The 16515-nt window shown below is 39.7% G+C and overlaps 1 protein-coding gene across 3 annotated transcripts in view; it reads left to right on the plus strand.

Annotated features, from left to right (window-relative positions):
• The window catches only part of ANKDD1B (ankyrin repeat and death domain containing 1B), a 61376-nt gene that overhangs the window by 3473 nt on the left and 41388 nt on the right, over window positions 1-16515 (plus strand). For 2 of the 3 annotated variants that reach the window (XM_027039832.2, XM_053224073.1), the window contains exons 2-3: window positions 5600-5703; window positions 8719-8817. In XM_027039832.2, coding sequence (XP_026895633.1) covers window positions 5600-5703; window positions 8719-8817 — 203 coding nt within the window. The remainder of the gene's footprint in view (window positions 1-5599; window positions 5704-8718; window positions 8818-16515) is intronic. The other variant, XM_053224075.1, reaches the window with a different exon arrangement.

The following is a 16515-nucleotide window of genomic DNA, read 5'->3' on the forward strand; positions in this document are numbered from 1 at the left end:
CCTTGATCTTATCCATTTCCAAAAAAATAAAAAAAGACATATATAGCACAGTACTCTAAATATTACTTAGCCAAGCTGAAAATTGGTATGTTTATGATTTGTGTCGATCATTTTTTCAACTCTGTCACTTACTAGCTGGAAGGTAGACAATGGTGTGTTGGTAAATGTTTAATTACCAGCTCTCTGGGGGGACTAGTTCTGATTTGAAGTATTTTCCACTTTCCTTTGTGTAATACTTTCACCATAACTGATTTAAAGCTACACTTTTTTCACTGGGAAGGGATACAGCCAGTTTATTAGTCTGTACAAACTGGCGTCTTCATACTGCTAAAGGTAGGTTTTATAATATCCATTTTACATTGGAATGTAAAAATTCAGAATTGTTACAAGGTTACTTAATTAGTAAATTGTGGGCAAGTCAGCAAAAATTTTGAGCCCTAGAAATTCCCATGTAGTTGGCTTGGGTTTAAGAATCTAGCATGGTTTTTTTTTTTTGTTTTTTTTAAAGGGATCCTGTTTAGGGGCACCTGGGTGGCACAGTTGGTTAAGCATCCAACTTCAGTTCAGGTCATGATCTCATGGTTTGTGGGTTCAAGCCCTGCATCAGGTTCTGTGCTGACAGCTCAGAGCCTGGAGCCTGCTTTGGATTCTGTGTCTCCCTCTCTCTCTCCGCCCCTGCCCCATTCATGCTCTGTGTCTCTCTCTCTCAAAAATAAATGAAACATTAAAAAAAAAAAGTTTAAAGGGATCCTGTTTATTTTATTGTGAAGCCTGAGTTAAGAACCATTGATTTAATGGATTAAGAATCTTGTATGGTGCTTCCAATTGGTCTTAGAAGTTGCCTCAAAATTAATTTTTCTTATAGATGTAGGAGAAAAGGGACAAGGTATTTGACTTCATGGACAGAATAGAATGTGTGTGCCATATTTCAGGACATCACAAGGTCTTGATTTGCCCTGGGACATACCCAAGAGGGAAAAGACCCAGAACTAGAACTGCACTCCCATTGGATTAACACATAGGGGCAAGGAGCTAGTGTCAGGGCCATGTGGGATCAAGGACAGAGTTGAGAAAAGTCTGGTTTAACTGACAGAATACATTAGCTAAAGCATCTGATAGAGTAAGCAGTTTGAATCTCCACTTCAGTAATACAGTTTCATATGGACACCCTGGACCTCTGCAGTGACTGAAAGCTTGGTGTTTGGATTCAGACTACCTGGAATAGTTCTATCATTTATTGTCTTTAAGACATGAGCAAGTGTTTTAACTTTTCTAAGTCTCATTTTCCTCATCTGGAAGATGGCAGTGATAATGTCTACTCCACCATGTTCTTAATTTCGTAAAAACTCCAGAGTGCTCCCACATTTAGAGATCAAGCAAAGGAGGAAGAGCCAGTAAAAGAGACTGGAAAACAGGAGGTAGTCTATCAGAGGCATGGAGAAGAATGTTAAAAGGATGGTATGGCCCTTGGTAAATCTGTCAAGAGTTTAATGCACACAAAGAAAGTGATGACTGGCTTTGGGCAAGATCGAGTGACCCTAATAAGCACAGATTCAGTGAAGTGATAGGAATGAGATCTGATTAGCATGGAGGTGAGATGAAACAGGTGAGGAGGAGGAGAGTGGTTATAGAACACATAAGAATTTGGGGGAGCAATGGGAGATTAAGAAATGGAGTGGCAGTTGGAAAGGATGTGAAATTAAGAGAATGTTTTTTTCACTGAAGGTTTTATAGCAGCTCTGTATATGTTGAGGGGAATGGTCCACTGGAGAATGCAGAGGAGAATGGGGTAATTTCCATGAAATAATTGAAAAGACGAGAAGGGTGGGATCCAGAGCCCAATGGAGCGGTTGGCCTTGGGTAGTCATAGGGCTGCTTCATTGAGTGTAAGAGTAGTAAAAGCAGAAAGTGTGGGTGTAAAAGTAGGTAGGTAGGTTGGTAGACTCAGGGGTGAGAAAATATGGAAATTATTATCTAATTGCTTATGTTTTCTCTATGCAGTATTATTAACTGAGAGTTACATATTGGTGATCATGGATACTAAAGTAGGCAAATTAGTAGATTAAAATATTTGAAAAGAAAGAAAAAGTCATGGAATTGAAAAATGGAAGCCTAGGGAAATGAAGTAGGATTGCTGTGATAAGATCCTACATGAGATTAATGGGTAAGAATTTAGGAGTATGTTATTTATGGGTAGTATGTTAGCATGTGTAGTCAGGATAAACCAGATTTTCCTGCAGCAACAAATCACCCCTAAGTCTTGAGTGACTGAATATAATAAAGATCTACTCTTGCTCAGACAACATGTCCAACAGAAGGGTTTCTGCTCTACCTAGTTTCTCAGGAACCTATGTGTCAAGAACTGTAAAGAGGCCATGATTCTACTCTACTTGCAAGCTAACAAGTTAGCCTACCATGGCCTCATGGATGCTAGCAGAAGACACTTCCGATCAGACACAGAGGATTGTAGTGCTCACAGTAGGAGCAGTAGCCAGCGTGTCAGCGTTTGTGTCATTTCTGCAAGCCCCATCTCCAAGGAGATGCAAAGCCCCTTGGGTTGTGTTACAGAAGAATCCTGCACTTAGGGAATCCAAATCTTTTCTAATGGGCAGGAAGCATGCCTTACTCTCTCTGTCTTTTAAGGCAAGCCATAAGCAATCCAGCCCCATGCTCCAGAGATGCATTTTTATCTATCTTTTCTGATGTAGTTCACTGTGCACACATTCTGGAAAAGATGGTCTAGAGCAAAATCAGTCAGTGCTTCTGCTTATCAGATATAGAGAAACATAAGAGACCTGTGGAGAATTGTCTCCCAGTGCCAAACTAATTGAGGCACTGCCATCTTATGACCCCTTGTATTAGTTTGCTAGGGATACTGTAACAAAGTACCACAGGTAGGGTGGCTTAAACAACAACAATTTGTCTCAGAGTTTTTGAGTCTAAAAATCCTAGATCAAGGTGTCAGCAGACTTAATTTTCCCTGATGCCTCTCTCCTCAGCTTGTAGATAGCCATCTCCTCCCACTGTCTCCACATGGTCTTTCCTGTGTCATGTCTGTTCCAAATTTCCTCTGTTAGAAGGACACCAGTCATATTGGATTGGGGCCCACCCGAGTGACCTCATTTTAATTACCTCTTTAATGATTCTATCACCAGGGGTGCCTGGGTGGCTCAGTTGGGTAAACGTCCAACTCTTGGTTTCAGCTCAGGTCATGATCTCACAGTTCATGGGATCAAGCCCCACATCTGGCTCTGTGCTGACAGTGGGGGACCTGCTTGGGGTTCTGTCTCTCTCCCTCTCTCTCTGCCACTCCCTTGCTCATCCTCTCTCTCTCTCTCTCTCTCTCTCAAAATAAATAAACAAATGTTTGAAAAAAAAAAGGACCCTACATAGTCACATTTTGAAGTACTGGGTGTTAGAACTTCAGTAGATAAATTTTGAGGGAATACAGTTCAGCTACAACACTGCAGCATTTAAACACATGGCTTTGAGGGTTGATAAAATGGGAAGAGAGCACCTGGAGGGTGTCACAGAAGCTTTTCACTTGCTCAGCCCCAAGTAACCTACTATCCCCTCTTCTTCTATTCCAGGGGACAGACCTCACCTTAACTGCACCCAGGCCAGGATGTGTACTTACCCATGTGTTCAGAAAGGAGAGGAGAACTAGATAGTGATCAACACTAGTCACGTCTCCCGCACCATGGTGGTGTGTTTCTCTCCAGTACTATTCAGCTGCTCAGGTGCAGAGGTGGAACAGGTAGCAGTTGAGTTTAATGTCAGAATTAGGATTCTGTCAGCTAGTCTGATGAGAAAAGAGAGTGGCAAGGGAAGTAAAGGTGTTTGTATAGAAGTGATTTCAGCGATGGACTAGAAGATCTAAACTGAGTAAAGAGCAGAGTAAGGGCCTAAGGGATGAATAATATGAAAAGCTGGTGAGAACAGTGGATGGGAGGACTTGATGAGGTTGCAGAATTTGGGGACTGGAAGAAGTAGAGCAGGTGAGGTGGATGGATGAGGTGGTGGTCAGATAATGAGTTTCTTGAAGATGTCAGAGGTAATGTGGTTTCTGATGATGATGTCAAGAGTATGACCCTGAAAAATGGGTGACTGAGATCAGGTGGATGGAAAGATTATTGTAAGTGAAAGAGTCAGGGTCAGATTTGTCATCTCTGTGGATGTTGAAGTTACTTAGAGTGGGGACAACAGGCAGAGTAGAAAGGAAGAGGGGGATCCAGGTGATAAAATGAATGTGTGTTTCTCCCGTGAAGATACTCCTAGTCTTTGATTAGATTTGGTAGTACTCTAAAGAGTCTTTGACAGGGGTGCCTGGGTAACTCAGTTGGTTGAGCATCCAACTTCGGCTCAGATCATGAGCTTGTGCTTCATGGGTTTGAGTCCTGTATTGGGCTCTGTGTTGACAGCTCGGAGCCTGGAGTCTGCTTCAGATTCTTTGTCTCCCTCTCTCTCTGCCCCTCTCCCACTTGCTCTCTGTCTCTGTCTCTCAAAAATAAATAATATTAAAAAAATTTTTTTTAAGTCTGTCAAATTGTGTTGTTGTTGTTATTATTATTATGAGACTACTTGGCAACACATCCACAAAACCTCCTCCAGAGTTCTTTTTTTTTTAGAGATGGTCTATTGCTGATTTCATATCATTCATTCTTGATATCATTTTTCATATTATTAATTGTGACTTTATCCCCCAGTATTGGGGTTGTCCCCTGAGAGCCCTCCAGTTCCCCTACATTACAAAAACTGGGTGGCTCTGTCGATTGAGCCTCTGACTTCCTCTCAGGTCATGATCTTGCGGTTTGTAAGTTTGAGCCCTACATAGGGCTCACTTCCATCAGCGCAGAGCCCTCTTTGGATCCTCTGTCCCCATCTCTCTGCCCCTCCCCCCCTTATTCTCTCTCTCTCTCTCTCTCTTTCAAAAATAAACATAAAAAAAAAGAAACAATGAGAGAGCATAAAAAAAAAAATACATTCTGAAATCTTCCCTAGGCTAGTTAATAAAACCTGCCACCTGAATGTGTATTATGTGTGTGATATGTAGTGTTTATAGTAGATGTGAATCTCTTTTTATATAAATGAAACATGTTCATCCCTTTTAGACTTTGTGTATATTTATGTGATGTGGTACATTTTAAGGATTTTTTTCTGCTGGCCTGGCATCTGCACAGGCTTCTGCAGACAATTTTATCTCTGTAAGCTTGTATGGAGCATTTGGGCTCCTGCCTGTCTCATCTTTTACAAACATTTTATTAAAACAAAACAAAACAAAACAAAGTCTGTGGCCACACTCCGATCTCCTAGAGGCAGAGACCACATTGCTGACTTCAGGGTGGTCCTTGGGAATGATGTTTTATTTGGGACCAGGAAATATTTTTAAGGGTGTGAAAATACTTGCATTGTGAGCACAAAGTGGAGTCTTGATAATACAGCTTTGCAAAATACTGATACAAAGTTCTCATGTCCAGAAGAGTAGAATGTGAAAGGGTGAAGGCTGTTTTTATTTAAAGTTACCAGGTTTGCGTGAGGTTTGCTTTTTTCCTTTGTCCCCCTTAAATTCTTCAGTCATGCTTTGCTTGCTTGCTTTCAGTACTGCCAAATGAGAGAAGCTTTCAGAATGCTGCAAAAAGCAATAATTTGGATCTTATGGAGAAGCTGTTTGAAAAGAAGGTTAACATTAATGCTGTGAACAATGTGAGTACAAGTCACAGATGTGACAAGTGACTACTCTAAGGGTGGCTTGGATTTATACAGTGCAATTTAAATAATAATAACAATTGGAATGATTGTGGCGGATGAGGTGTGGGCTAACTCCTTCGGTGGTAATTCCAGAATGTTTAAGCTAAACGTGGAATCAAGCCGTGGGATAGGTTCTGAGTCTTTTAATATATCTTATCAGAGGGGAAATACACAGAGTCTTTGTGTGCATCTGTGCAAAATCTGTGGGTGGGCAGTAAAGCCAGTTGTCAGGGTTATGGGCCTGGACTTGGTCCTGGATTGTAGCCTGTGTATCACTGGCCTCATACATTCTGGAAAGGCAGAACATCTTTTGCTACACAGTTCATCATTGGTTTTTCTCCAGAGATTCCCTTTGTTGTTCAGTCCTGCAAATTTAAAATCTAAGGGAGAGCATGGCTTTGTATTTTATTGCTTTAGAAGTACAGTGCATTTGCATGTTGGGCACTGGAGCCTTTTCTAAAACCTGGCTCTTAATTGTTCTTCAAGTACTTGGGTTTAGGAGAGAAGTCCACTGCCAGAAATACTGGATTTCCTACTGCTTGGTTTTGTAGAGATTTCCTGACAGCTTTTCAAGGCAAGGTTTATCAAAGTGGGGGCTGTGTTAATTACTTAGGACAATTAGTGCAAGTGGTTCAAGGGGATAGCAGAGGTGGATTTAATGCTAAATGAAGCATAAGCTTTAGGGTCCCTTCTTGTACAGACCCCTTCCAAGGTACTGGGGAGGGCTCTGGCAATGTGTTCTCATGGTTATATGTGTTTTTTTTTTAAATCTGAAAAAGTAAGAAACTTTAACTGCCATCAGTTTAGCTCTCTGACTGGCTTTAAAGAGGGCTCCCTGAAGAGTGTAGAGTTTAGGTTCCACAAAACCTGGATCTGTCCCAGGCAGTGAGATCATAAGAATTGAAGTCATGTATCATACACAGTGGAAGGATGTTTACCAGTTGTGCATGTGTGTCTGTGAGAGGTATATGTTTGCTTGTATATGGAAATTCATATGTCTGTGTATATACTGTGTGCATGTGTGTGTCTGATGTGTTATGGTTGTATTTAGTATTTATTGTCCATAGACATCCTAGAAAGAGTAGAAAAATAGAGTTTTGCAGCGTAACAATTTTAGGAACCAAACAAAAACAAAAACCAAAAAAAAAAAAAAAAAAGAAAGGAATTAGGAAAGAAGGAAGGGAAGGGAGTGAAAAGAAAAGCAAGGGCCTTTGAAAGTAATATCTACATAAATTGTTGAGTAAGTAAAGCAATAATCATTTTTCCAAGTAGCAGGGAATAGATTCTTTAATGTACTTTCATAATAATTAAAATTTTTTCACATAAGACTTTATGATATTTTAAACCATATTTTTATATTAAAGTATTTAGAGAGATTTAATGCTAAATGAAGCATCATTTAGGGCACAACCTAGAGCACCTTAACTTACAGTCAGCATAGCAAATTATCATGACCTCTTGATGAATTGTATTACTTTTTTTAAGTTTATTTATTTATTTTGAGAATGAGAGAGTATATACCTGCACATGTGCACAAGCAGGGGAGACGCAGAGAGAGAATGAGTGAGAGAATCCCAAGCAGACTCCGCACTATCAGCACAGAGTCTGACACGGGGCTCAATCTCACCAACTGTGAGATCATGACTTTAGCCAAAACCAAGAGTCGGACACTTAACCAACTGAGCCACCCAGGTGCCCTGTATTATACTTTCTAATGACATCTCTTTTAGTCCCATTTACAGCAAATTGTTGATATGGTTGCTTGTAGAGTTGCTTAAAATCTGTGACGATAGAGATGAAGAAATACATGTAAGTGGTTTTATTGAATTATCTTGGATGCTGTTTTGGCTTGACATACTAGAACACAGCTCTAGATTGCAGACAGTGTCACGATAACTCATGTTTTGTCAAACTTAATTTATCATCAGCTTAGCTACCAAGGATATCAGATACTTAATTTTTGCAATAAATTATTTATTTGAAACAAAGGAGTAAATCCACGCGCAGGCACCTTCTTTGGATGCAAAAACAGTGCCTAGAGTATAGGAAATAAGATCTATGTTTTAGATGCATGCTAAACATCCATTGTCTGAAACGCAATCAACTATGAAAATCCCAGGAGTGCCTTCTTGGCTTTTCTTTGAAACAAAAGATAGTTATAGCTTTCTTTTTCTGTGTCTGCATCTTTCATTGATTGATTCATTCATTCATTCTCTTCTTTCTTTTATTCTGAAGCAGTTTGTTTCAGTAAAATTTATAGATCAAAAAATTTCAGAAGAAAGAGCATATACAATTGAACACCTAGGAAAATTTTTCTTTTGCATTATCAATGTATTCTAACCAGAAAAAAATTACTGTTGTTAATAATTGCATATAGGGAGGGGCGCCTGGGTGGCACAGTCGGTTGAGCATCCGACTTCGGCTCAGGTCATGATCTCATGAATGTGAGTTCAAGCCCTGCATCAGGCTCTGTGCTGGCAGCTCAGAGACTGGAGCCTGCTTCGGATTCTGTGTCTCCCTCTCTCTCTACCCCTCCCCTGCTCATGTTCTGTCTCTCTGTCAAAAATAAATAAACATTAAAAAAATTTTTTTAATAATCGAATACAGGGAACAATACTTTTGCTTTTTTAAAAAAATGTTTATTATTTTTGAGAGTAGGGGAGGGACAGAGAGAGAGGGGGACAGAGGATCTGAGGCAGGCCCTGTGCTGACAGCAGAGAGCCCAATGTGGGTCTTGAACTCACAGACTGTGAGATCATGACCTTAACCAGTGCTCAACCAACTGAGCCACTCAGGCCCCCCACAAGTTTTACTTTTTTATTGAAATCCATTATACTATTAAAATCAATGATGAGTTATGCAATGCAAATATAAACATAAGATACAAAATTATGGCTGTTTGAAAAACAGGAATCATAAAGAGGACAAATAACAATCAGATGACTGAAAACACAAATTACATTTCCTCAGATGAACCGCACAGCCCTGCATTTTGCGGTGGGGGCGAATCATTTATCCTCGGTGGATTTCCTGCTTAATCGTAAGGCCAGGGTGGATGTTGCTGATAAGGTAAGTTCATCTTCCTTTGGTAGAATGGATTGGAGCATGACCAGTGTATGGGGAAAATCTGGTCACTTCAGTTATCTTTTCTTCACATACATCCAGAATATTTCCAAATGCAGTTTTCACTTTGGAAAGATCTCTGTAGAGAATATACACATTGTGTACTCTTTGTATTTGGTAACTAAATTGCTTACCCATTACCTGTAGGACTTAGGTTTTACTTATTTTCCCATATTGACCTTATGGCCAGTAATATGCATTTTTAAGAATAAGATAAGTTGACCAGAGTATAATTTGGGATGTAGAAGACAGAAGCTAACTAGCCTCAGAGACTTCAAATCTTGACTGTGCTCTGTGAACTCTGATAAGCAAAGCTTATTAAATAGGTACTATATGCTAGGCACCCATCTTAGGACTTTGATATTTAGTGCCTCCAACCTTGTGAAAAAGTGTTACTATAATACACAGTTTTCATATGAAGAGCGTAAGACACAGAGAGGTTAAATATCTTGCCCAAAGAATTAACGTCTAAGAAGGTGTAGAGGCAGGATTTGAACTTGGTTTACTTGGTTCCAGAGACCATGATGTTAGCCACAAATCAGCTTAACTATTTGCCTAGATATCAAAATCCACCCTGAGGATTTCCACCTACTTTTCCCAACTTCACTTAATACTTTACCATGGCACGAGGAAAACCACCTGGGCTGGATATACCCAACATCATGTTTATCATCTCCAGTTGCAGAGAAAGATGATAGCCTTGGTTATTAGAATCCAATGGATCATAGTTCTTGGTTCTTAGTTAATCACATGCTCTGTGGTTCTTCAACTGTTGAGAAGGTTTTCATAGAGCCATTCTATTTTCTGTGTTGATTGACTCCTTGGAGGGTAGACTCAGCACTTACTTTTATTCTCACAGGGCCTGGGTTTAGTATGAGCTTGGTAAATCTTTGGAAGATGAATGAATGAAGTCACATCATCTTGTTGGTTTTGTTGGCATAGACATGGCCTAGACTTGATAATGATAAAAGCTTCTGTTTGTTTTACCAGTGAGGCACATCCTTCTCTATTTTATTAGTCTGATATTGGTGGGCAAGTTGATTGATATGTAACAGAATCACAGTGAAGAAGTACCTCTTACTAAAAATTGGCACTGAAAGCACTCCAATTACGTGAGGGTAGTAAGTTAGATTATGGTTATGGTACTTGAGGAATGTGTTGTTAGGATCTGGAAATTGTTGATTATTTTGTAGTGTTAGTTAGCCTGCAAAAGATGATTTGGTAATAGACCTAATTGCCAAGCGTCTATTCTTATTTTGACATTGAAACCTTGATACAATAAATTTTTATTTTAATTTTTAAATTGACTATGCAATTACTTTCTTTTTTGTGTGAAGTTCTATGAATTTTAATGCATGTATAGATTCATGTAATCACTACCATAATCAAAATAGAGAACAGTTGCCTCACCCAGAAAATTTCTCATGCTGCCTTTTTGTATTCAAACCCTCCCTTACCCTGGCAACCACTGATATCTTCTCCATCTCTATAATTTTGCCTTTTTGAGAATGTCATATAAATTATATCATGTAGTATATAACATTCTGACACTGGCTTCTTTCACTCAGCAAAATCTTCGATTCATTCATGTTGTATATATCAATAGTTCCTCCTTTTTTATTCTGACTAGTATTCCAGTGTATGGACGTACCACAGTTTATTCATGCATTCACCCATTGAAGGAGTTGTTACCAGTTTTTGACTATTACAAATAAAGCTGCTATTGGTTTCATGAAGATGGCACCAAAGGCAAAGAAGGAAGCTCTTGCCCTTCCCAAAGCTGCAGCCGAAGCAAAGGCTTTCAAGACCAAAAAAAATGTGATGCGGAAAGGCATCCACAGTCACATACAAAAAAGAATTTCCACACGTCACCTACCTTCTGACGGCCAAGACACTGCGTCTCTGAAGGCCCCACAAATATCCTTAAAACACTGCCCCCAGGAGAAACAAGCTTGACCGTTGTGCCATCATCAAGTTCCCCCTGACTGAGTCAGCCATGAAGAAAACAGAAGACAACAACACACTTGTGTTCATTGTGGATTCAAGGCCAACAAGCACCAGATCAAACAGGACGTGAAGAAAGTACGACATTGTCATGGCCGAGATCAACACGCTGATCAGGCCTGATGGAGAGAAGAGGGCATATGTTCGACTGGCTTCTAACTATGATGCTTTGGATGTTGCCAACAAAATTGGAATCATCTAAATTGAGTCCAACTGGCTGAATCTAAATATAAATGTTTTCACAAAGAACAACAACAAAACGAATAAAACTGCTATCAACATTTGTGTGCAGGTTTTATGTAGGCAAAAGTATTCATTTATCCATTATAAATCTCTGGGAATGAGGTTACTGGGTCGTATAGTAAGCTGTATACAAGAAGCTGCCAGACTGTTTTATAGTGTCTGTACCTTTCATTCCCACCAGCAGTGTAGCAGAATTCCATTTGTTCCACAACCTCATCAGCACTTGGCATTTTCTTTTTTTTCCCTTTAATGTTAGAATTCCTTTTTTTATGTTTATTTATTTATATTTGAGAGAGAGAGAGACAGAGCATGCAGGGAAGGGGAAGAGAGAGAGGGAGAGAGAGAATCTCAAGCAGACTCTGCACTGTCAGCACAGAGCTCACTGCAGGCCTCCAACTAAAGAACTGTGAGATCAAGACCTGAGCCAAAATAGAGTCAGACGCTTAACCGACTGAGCACCCAAGCGCCCCTTCTTAATTAGCCTTTCTAATAAATATGTATTGGCATCACATTGTGGTTTTAATGACTAATGATAGTGAGCATCTTTCTTGTGTTATTTACTGTTTGTATATTTTCTTTGATTATGTGTCTATTCAAATATTTTGAATATATTTTTTAAATTGGGTTTTTTGCTTATTGTTCAGTTTTGAGAGTTATTTATATATTCTGGATACAAGTCCTTTATTTGATATGTGATCTACAAATATTTTCCCACATTTTTTACAGAGCGAAAGTTTTTAATTTTGATGAAGTACAGTTTACCTATAATTAAAAAACCACCAAGAATGACTTGCCTAACTTAAGGTCATGAAGATTTTCTCATATTTTTTCTTCTAAAATTTTTATAGCTGTGTGTTTTACATTTAGATCTGTTGTCCATTTTTGGGCACCTGGCTGGTTCAGTTGGTGGAGCATTGGACTCTTGATCTTGGGTTTGTGAGTTCGAGCTCCACACTGGGTGAAGAGATGACTTACGAATAAAATCTTTAAAAAAATAAAAATTAAAAAATTAAAAACAAAATTGATCTATTGTCCATTTTGAGTTAATTATAAGGTATGAGGAATAGGTCAAGATTCTTGTTTTTTTCTTGCATATGCAGGACCCATTTCCTCATCATTTGACACCAGTGTCACTTCAGTTTTCAGTACTTTGGACCTTTCCTGCATATGTACCATCCAGGGCCCATTCTGAGACCTGTGCAGTGGTCTGCCCCATAGTTCACCATTCCAGGCCTTTGGCATGCTGCTTAGGGTCAGGTCCATGTAAGGGTCAGGGTGCGGCCACACACACATCTTTATGGGCTCACTTTCTTGAGCTTCCCCCTCTCTGGAATCATCACCCTCACTTTTCCCAGCTCCAGGGCCCCTCTCCCCCTTTTCTTGGTGTGCTGACTAGAAAGTTGAGGGTGTATGTAGTCTCTCAGCTCTGCTATGTGCTTCCCACAATTAGGTCTACCTCTGCAACTAAGGGAGGAAAACAAGCAACATGAGTCACCACCCTACCTGCTCTTCTGACCACAGTTTCTCGGTCAGTTTTAGGTGCTTTCCCAGTCCTTGATACTGCTACCTCTTCTACCACAGGGTTCCAGCTTTGGGAAGGAGGCTTGTGTACAGCAGAGCCAGAGCAGAAAAAAGAAACAGTATTTCCCCTACTTTCTCTTTCTTGCAGGATCCCCCTTCTGCTCCGTAGACCAGAAAGAGGGTTTTTTTTTGTTTTGTTTTGTTTTGTTTTTTTTAGCTCTTTGTGTCTGTGCCTAGGACACATTTCTGTGACTTGCACTGCCTTGAGTTCAACCTGGAAGGTATGGAAGGAAAACAAAAACAAAACAAATCAGAAAACCCTCATTGTTTATATTTTGAGTTTTGGTTTACTTCCCCAATCTAATTGCTATTATTTGCTTCCCAGAATCCTCAAATAGCTGTGCCATGCACTCTTTCTGGAGATTTTGGTCACATTTGGTGAGAGAGACCAGGAGCAGTATACTTACTCCATTCTACCCAGGACCATAACCCCAAATCTTTAATGTACTATAAAAGGGGAAAGAATTGTACAATAAACATTTATGCATCCATTGCCCAGGTTGACAGCATCTTTTCCTTTAAAAAGCATGTCTGAGGATTGCCGTGTTTCCAATATATTAAATACACTGCTGGTTTCTGTCAGAGTATAAGTCACTTGTTCCTGAAATGTTGAAGAGATATTTTACCAAGTTATTCTCTTTGAGGCTTTTCCAAATGTACATTTGGAAGCTAACATCAGCTTTTTGTAACTTGGCCTTGTGCGAGTGTGTGTATGTATTTCTGATGTATCTCTGTAGTCTACCTTGAAAGTTTCACTAAGTTTAATATTTCTGTAACTAACTTAATTATTCACAGTGGCATTGGTACATAACCAATAAAATTCTTTTATAATTCAAGCAGTGCTGTGTTTGGTCAAACCTGGCCGTCTCTTTATTTGGGTGATGACCCCTGAGTTTGATTTGGCAGCTGTGTCTTCTAAGCTCTAACACCTGTTTGCAAAGAGCCAAAAATCAAACCCCTTCCCCATCAGTATTTATTCATTGCCTGCTGTGGGTAAGTCTCAATGCCAACTGCTGGGAATTCAACACCATTTAAGTTCTTATTACTCCTAAGTGTAGTCCTGGGACGGAAACACTTGTATTTCCTGGGAGCTTGAAATGCAGAATCAGACCCACCCCTGACCTCCTGAATCAGAATCTGTGATTTAACATGATTCCCAGGTAATTGTTTCAGGAAGCATTGGCAAGACATACAGTCCCTGCTTTGAGGGGTGTACAGTCTTTTGACTGTTAACTAACTTGGATTTAAATAAAATTTTAAAAATTAAAAATTAAAAATAAATAAATACATGAGGAAAAATAAAAATAAAAGTTCCATTTAAAACCAAAAAAATAGGGGCGTCCCGGTGGCTCAGTTGGTTAAGCATCCAACTTCGGCTCAGGTCATGATCTCACGGTTTGTGGGTTTGAGCCCGTGTCAGGCTCTGTGCTGACAGCTCAGAGCCTGCAGCCTGCTTTGGATTCTGTGTCTCCCTCTCTCTGCCCCTACCCCACTCATGCTCTGTCTCTCTCTCAAAAATAAATAGATATTAACCATTTTTTTAAAAAAACTAAAAAAATTAAAAATTGGCTGTCTCAGGAAGGTGGAATGGAGGGTGCTGAACTAGGAAAACTGGGACCTGCATTCTAGGTCCCAAGTTAGACAAGTAATAAAGAGCAAACATTATGAGTATGATATGTAAAATCAGAAGAAACTGACCTCCAATTCTGGTTCTGGTACTTTCAAGTGCTGTGATCTAGTTAATGCTCACTTTCAGGTTCCTTATATAAAAGTTAATGTGTCTGCTTTTCTGTTTCCTTTTATCTCTGGCAAAAAAACATCTATTACTCTGTTAAAGTGCCTTCTAAAACTAAATCTTCTCATGTGGTGCCTGGGTGGCTCAGTCGGTTGGGCGTCCGACTTCGGCTCAGGTCATGATCTCACAGTTTGTGAGTTCGAACACCGCATCAGGCTCTGTGCTGACCGCTTGCTCAGAGCCTGGAGCCTGCTTCAGATTCTGTGTCTCCTTCTCTCTCTGCCCCTTCCCCGCTCACGCTTTGTCTCACTCTGTTTCTCAAAAATAAATCAATGTAAAAAAATAAATAAATAAAACTAAGTCTTCTCACACATCTTATTTGGATCTTGTAATCAACTGTGTTTGTAACCTAGGAAACCAGTTTGCTAGATGTATACAATATGAGTAAATAAACAAGGAATGAGGGTCTGCGGGGGCACCTCCATTTGTAAAGAGCATAAGCCTTTTGGCATTTATTTTGGCTGCCCCAGAAATTACGTTAATGTATTCTCTTCTTAGGAAAGTACAGGTGTGGAGAAATGAAAAAGGAAGTCCCATATTATTGAAGTGTAACTCTAAATTAGTGGTTCTCAACTTGGAGGGGGGGCGTTGTCAATTTTGTTCCCAGGAAATACTTGGAGATGTTTGGAGATACTTTTAATTGCCGTGGCTGAGGGGAGATATTGGCATTTAATGTGTAGAAGCCAGAGATAACTGCAAAACATCCTATAATCTCAGACAGCCCTCCACAACAAAAAATCACCTGGCCAAAAATGTCATAGTGCCACTGTTGATAAGCCTTGTTTTAAATGTACGTACTTTATAAAATTTACATTTCAGCTGTCACACTACGCGGTGAGTTAGTCTATTTAAATATTTGTAATTACAGTATGAAAAAAATGCTTACCAATTTCTGCACTCATTTTCCCAAGGAACAATGATGTACAATAACTAGTTGAGGTTCTTCAAAAAATGTGCCCTGAATACAATTCCACTCCTCAATTACCTTTCTCTACACATGAATGGTCTATATTCATTAATACTAAATCCATTTTCTACATGACCAAAAAAGAGGTCAGAAATATTTTTTATAGAAGATGAGTCACATTTTGATAGGAGCTCTTTTTTTCCTAAGAGGTCATGCTTAATTTCAAAGCAGGCAACACTCAGAGATTTCAAGCACTAATCATAAAATCCAAGAGTCAGGAATTCAAACTGCCAACAACAGGAACTTCTGAAGCCATAAATTCCAAGTGGAGTCATCATTCCTCACAGGCAAAGAATCACTACTCACAGATGTAAATTTCCCCATAGAAAAGTTCATAATACTATGTCTTGTGACACGAAACTGACATGCCTAGGGCAGTTTGTGAGCATGCGTCATGGATTACACTCACAGTTGCACAGAATGCTCTGTAAAGTGTAAAAGGCCCAGAGTCAGTGACAATCTGGCCTTAGCACCAGTCTGGTCGTAAGCAAGAAGGTCAATAACTTCCCCTGGGGAATATTTGCACAGGAAGAGCTTCCCATCGATAAGAAGCTCGGAGAGCTGATGCCTATCATTATCCCCAAAGTACCACCTCCACCTGGGATTCTTTGTTTACATCTAGATCCTTCATTCATCTAGTGTGCCTGTTCCCAAGATTCGGGGATGCCACCCACTTCGAACCTGGAGCTCTTAGCATCGGGCCATGCATCTTATCCTTAGGTTACAATTGTGTTTTTTAAATTCCACATATGAGTGAAACCATAGGCTATTTCTCTTTTTCTGACTTATTTTGCTTAGCATAATAGATTCTAGTTCCATCCACTTTGTTGCACATGGCAAGATTTCATTCTTTTTGCTTGCTGTGTAATATTCCGTGTGTGTGTGTGTGTGTGTGTGCGCGCGCGCGCGCATGTGTCTATAGATATACATGCATGGTGTGTATTTATATACACATTCACACACACAGACACGCACAGAGACCACATCTTCCTCATACATTCATCAGTTGATGGACATTTGGGCTCTTTCCATAATTTGGATATTGTTGATAGTG

Source organism: Acinonyx jubatus, chromosome A1 (assembly GCF_027475565.1).
Source record: "Acinonyx jubatus isolate Ajub_Pintada_27869175 chromosome A1, VMU_Ajub_asm_v1.0, whole genome shotgun sequence".
Lineage (NCBI taxonomy): Eukaryota > Metazoa > Chordata > Mammalia > Carnivora > Felidae > Acinonyx > Acinonyx jubatus.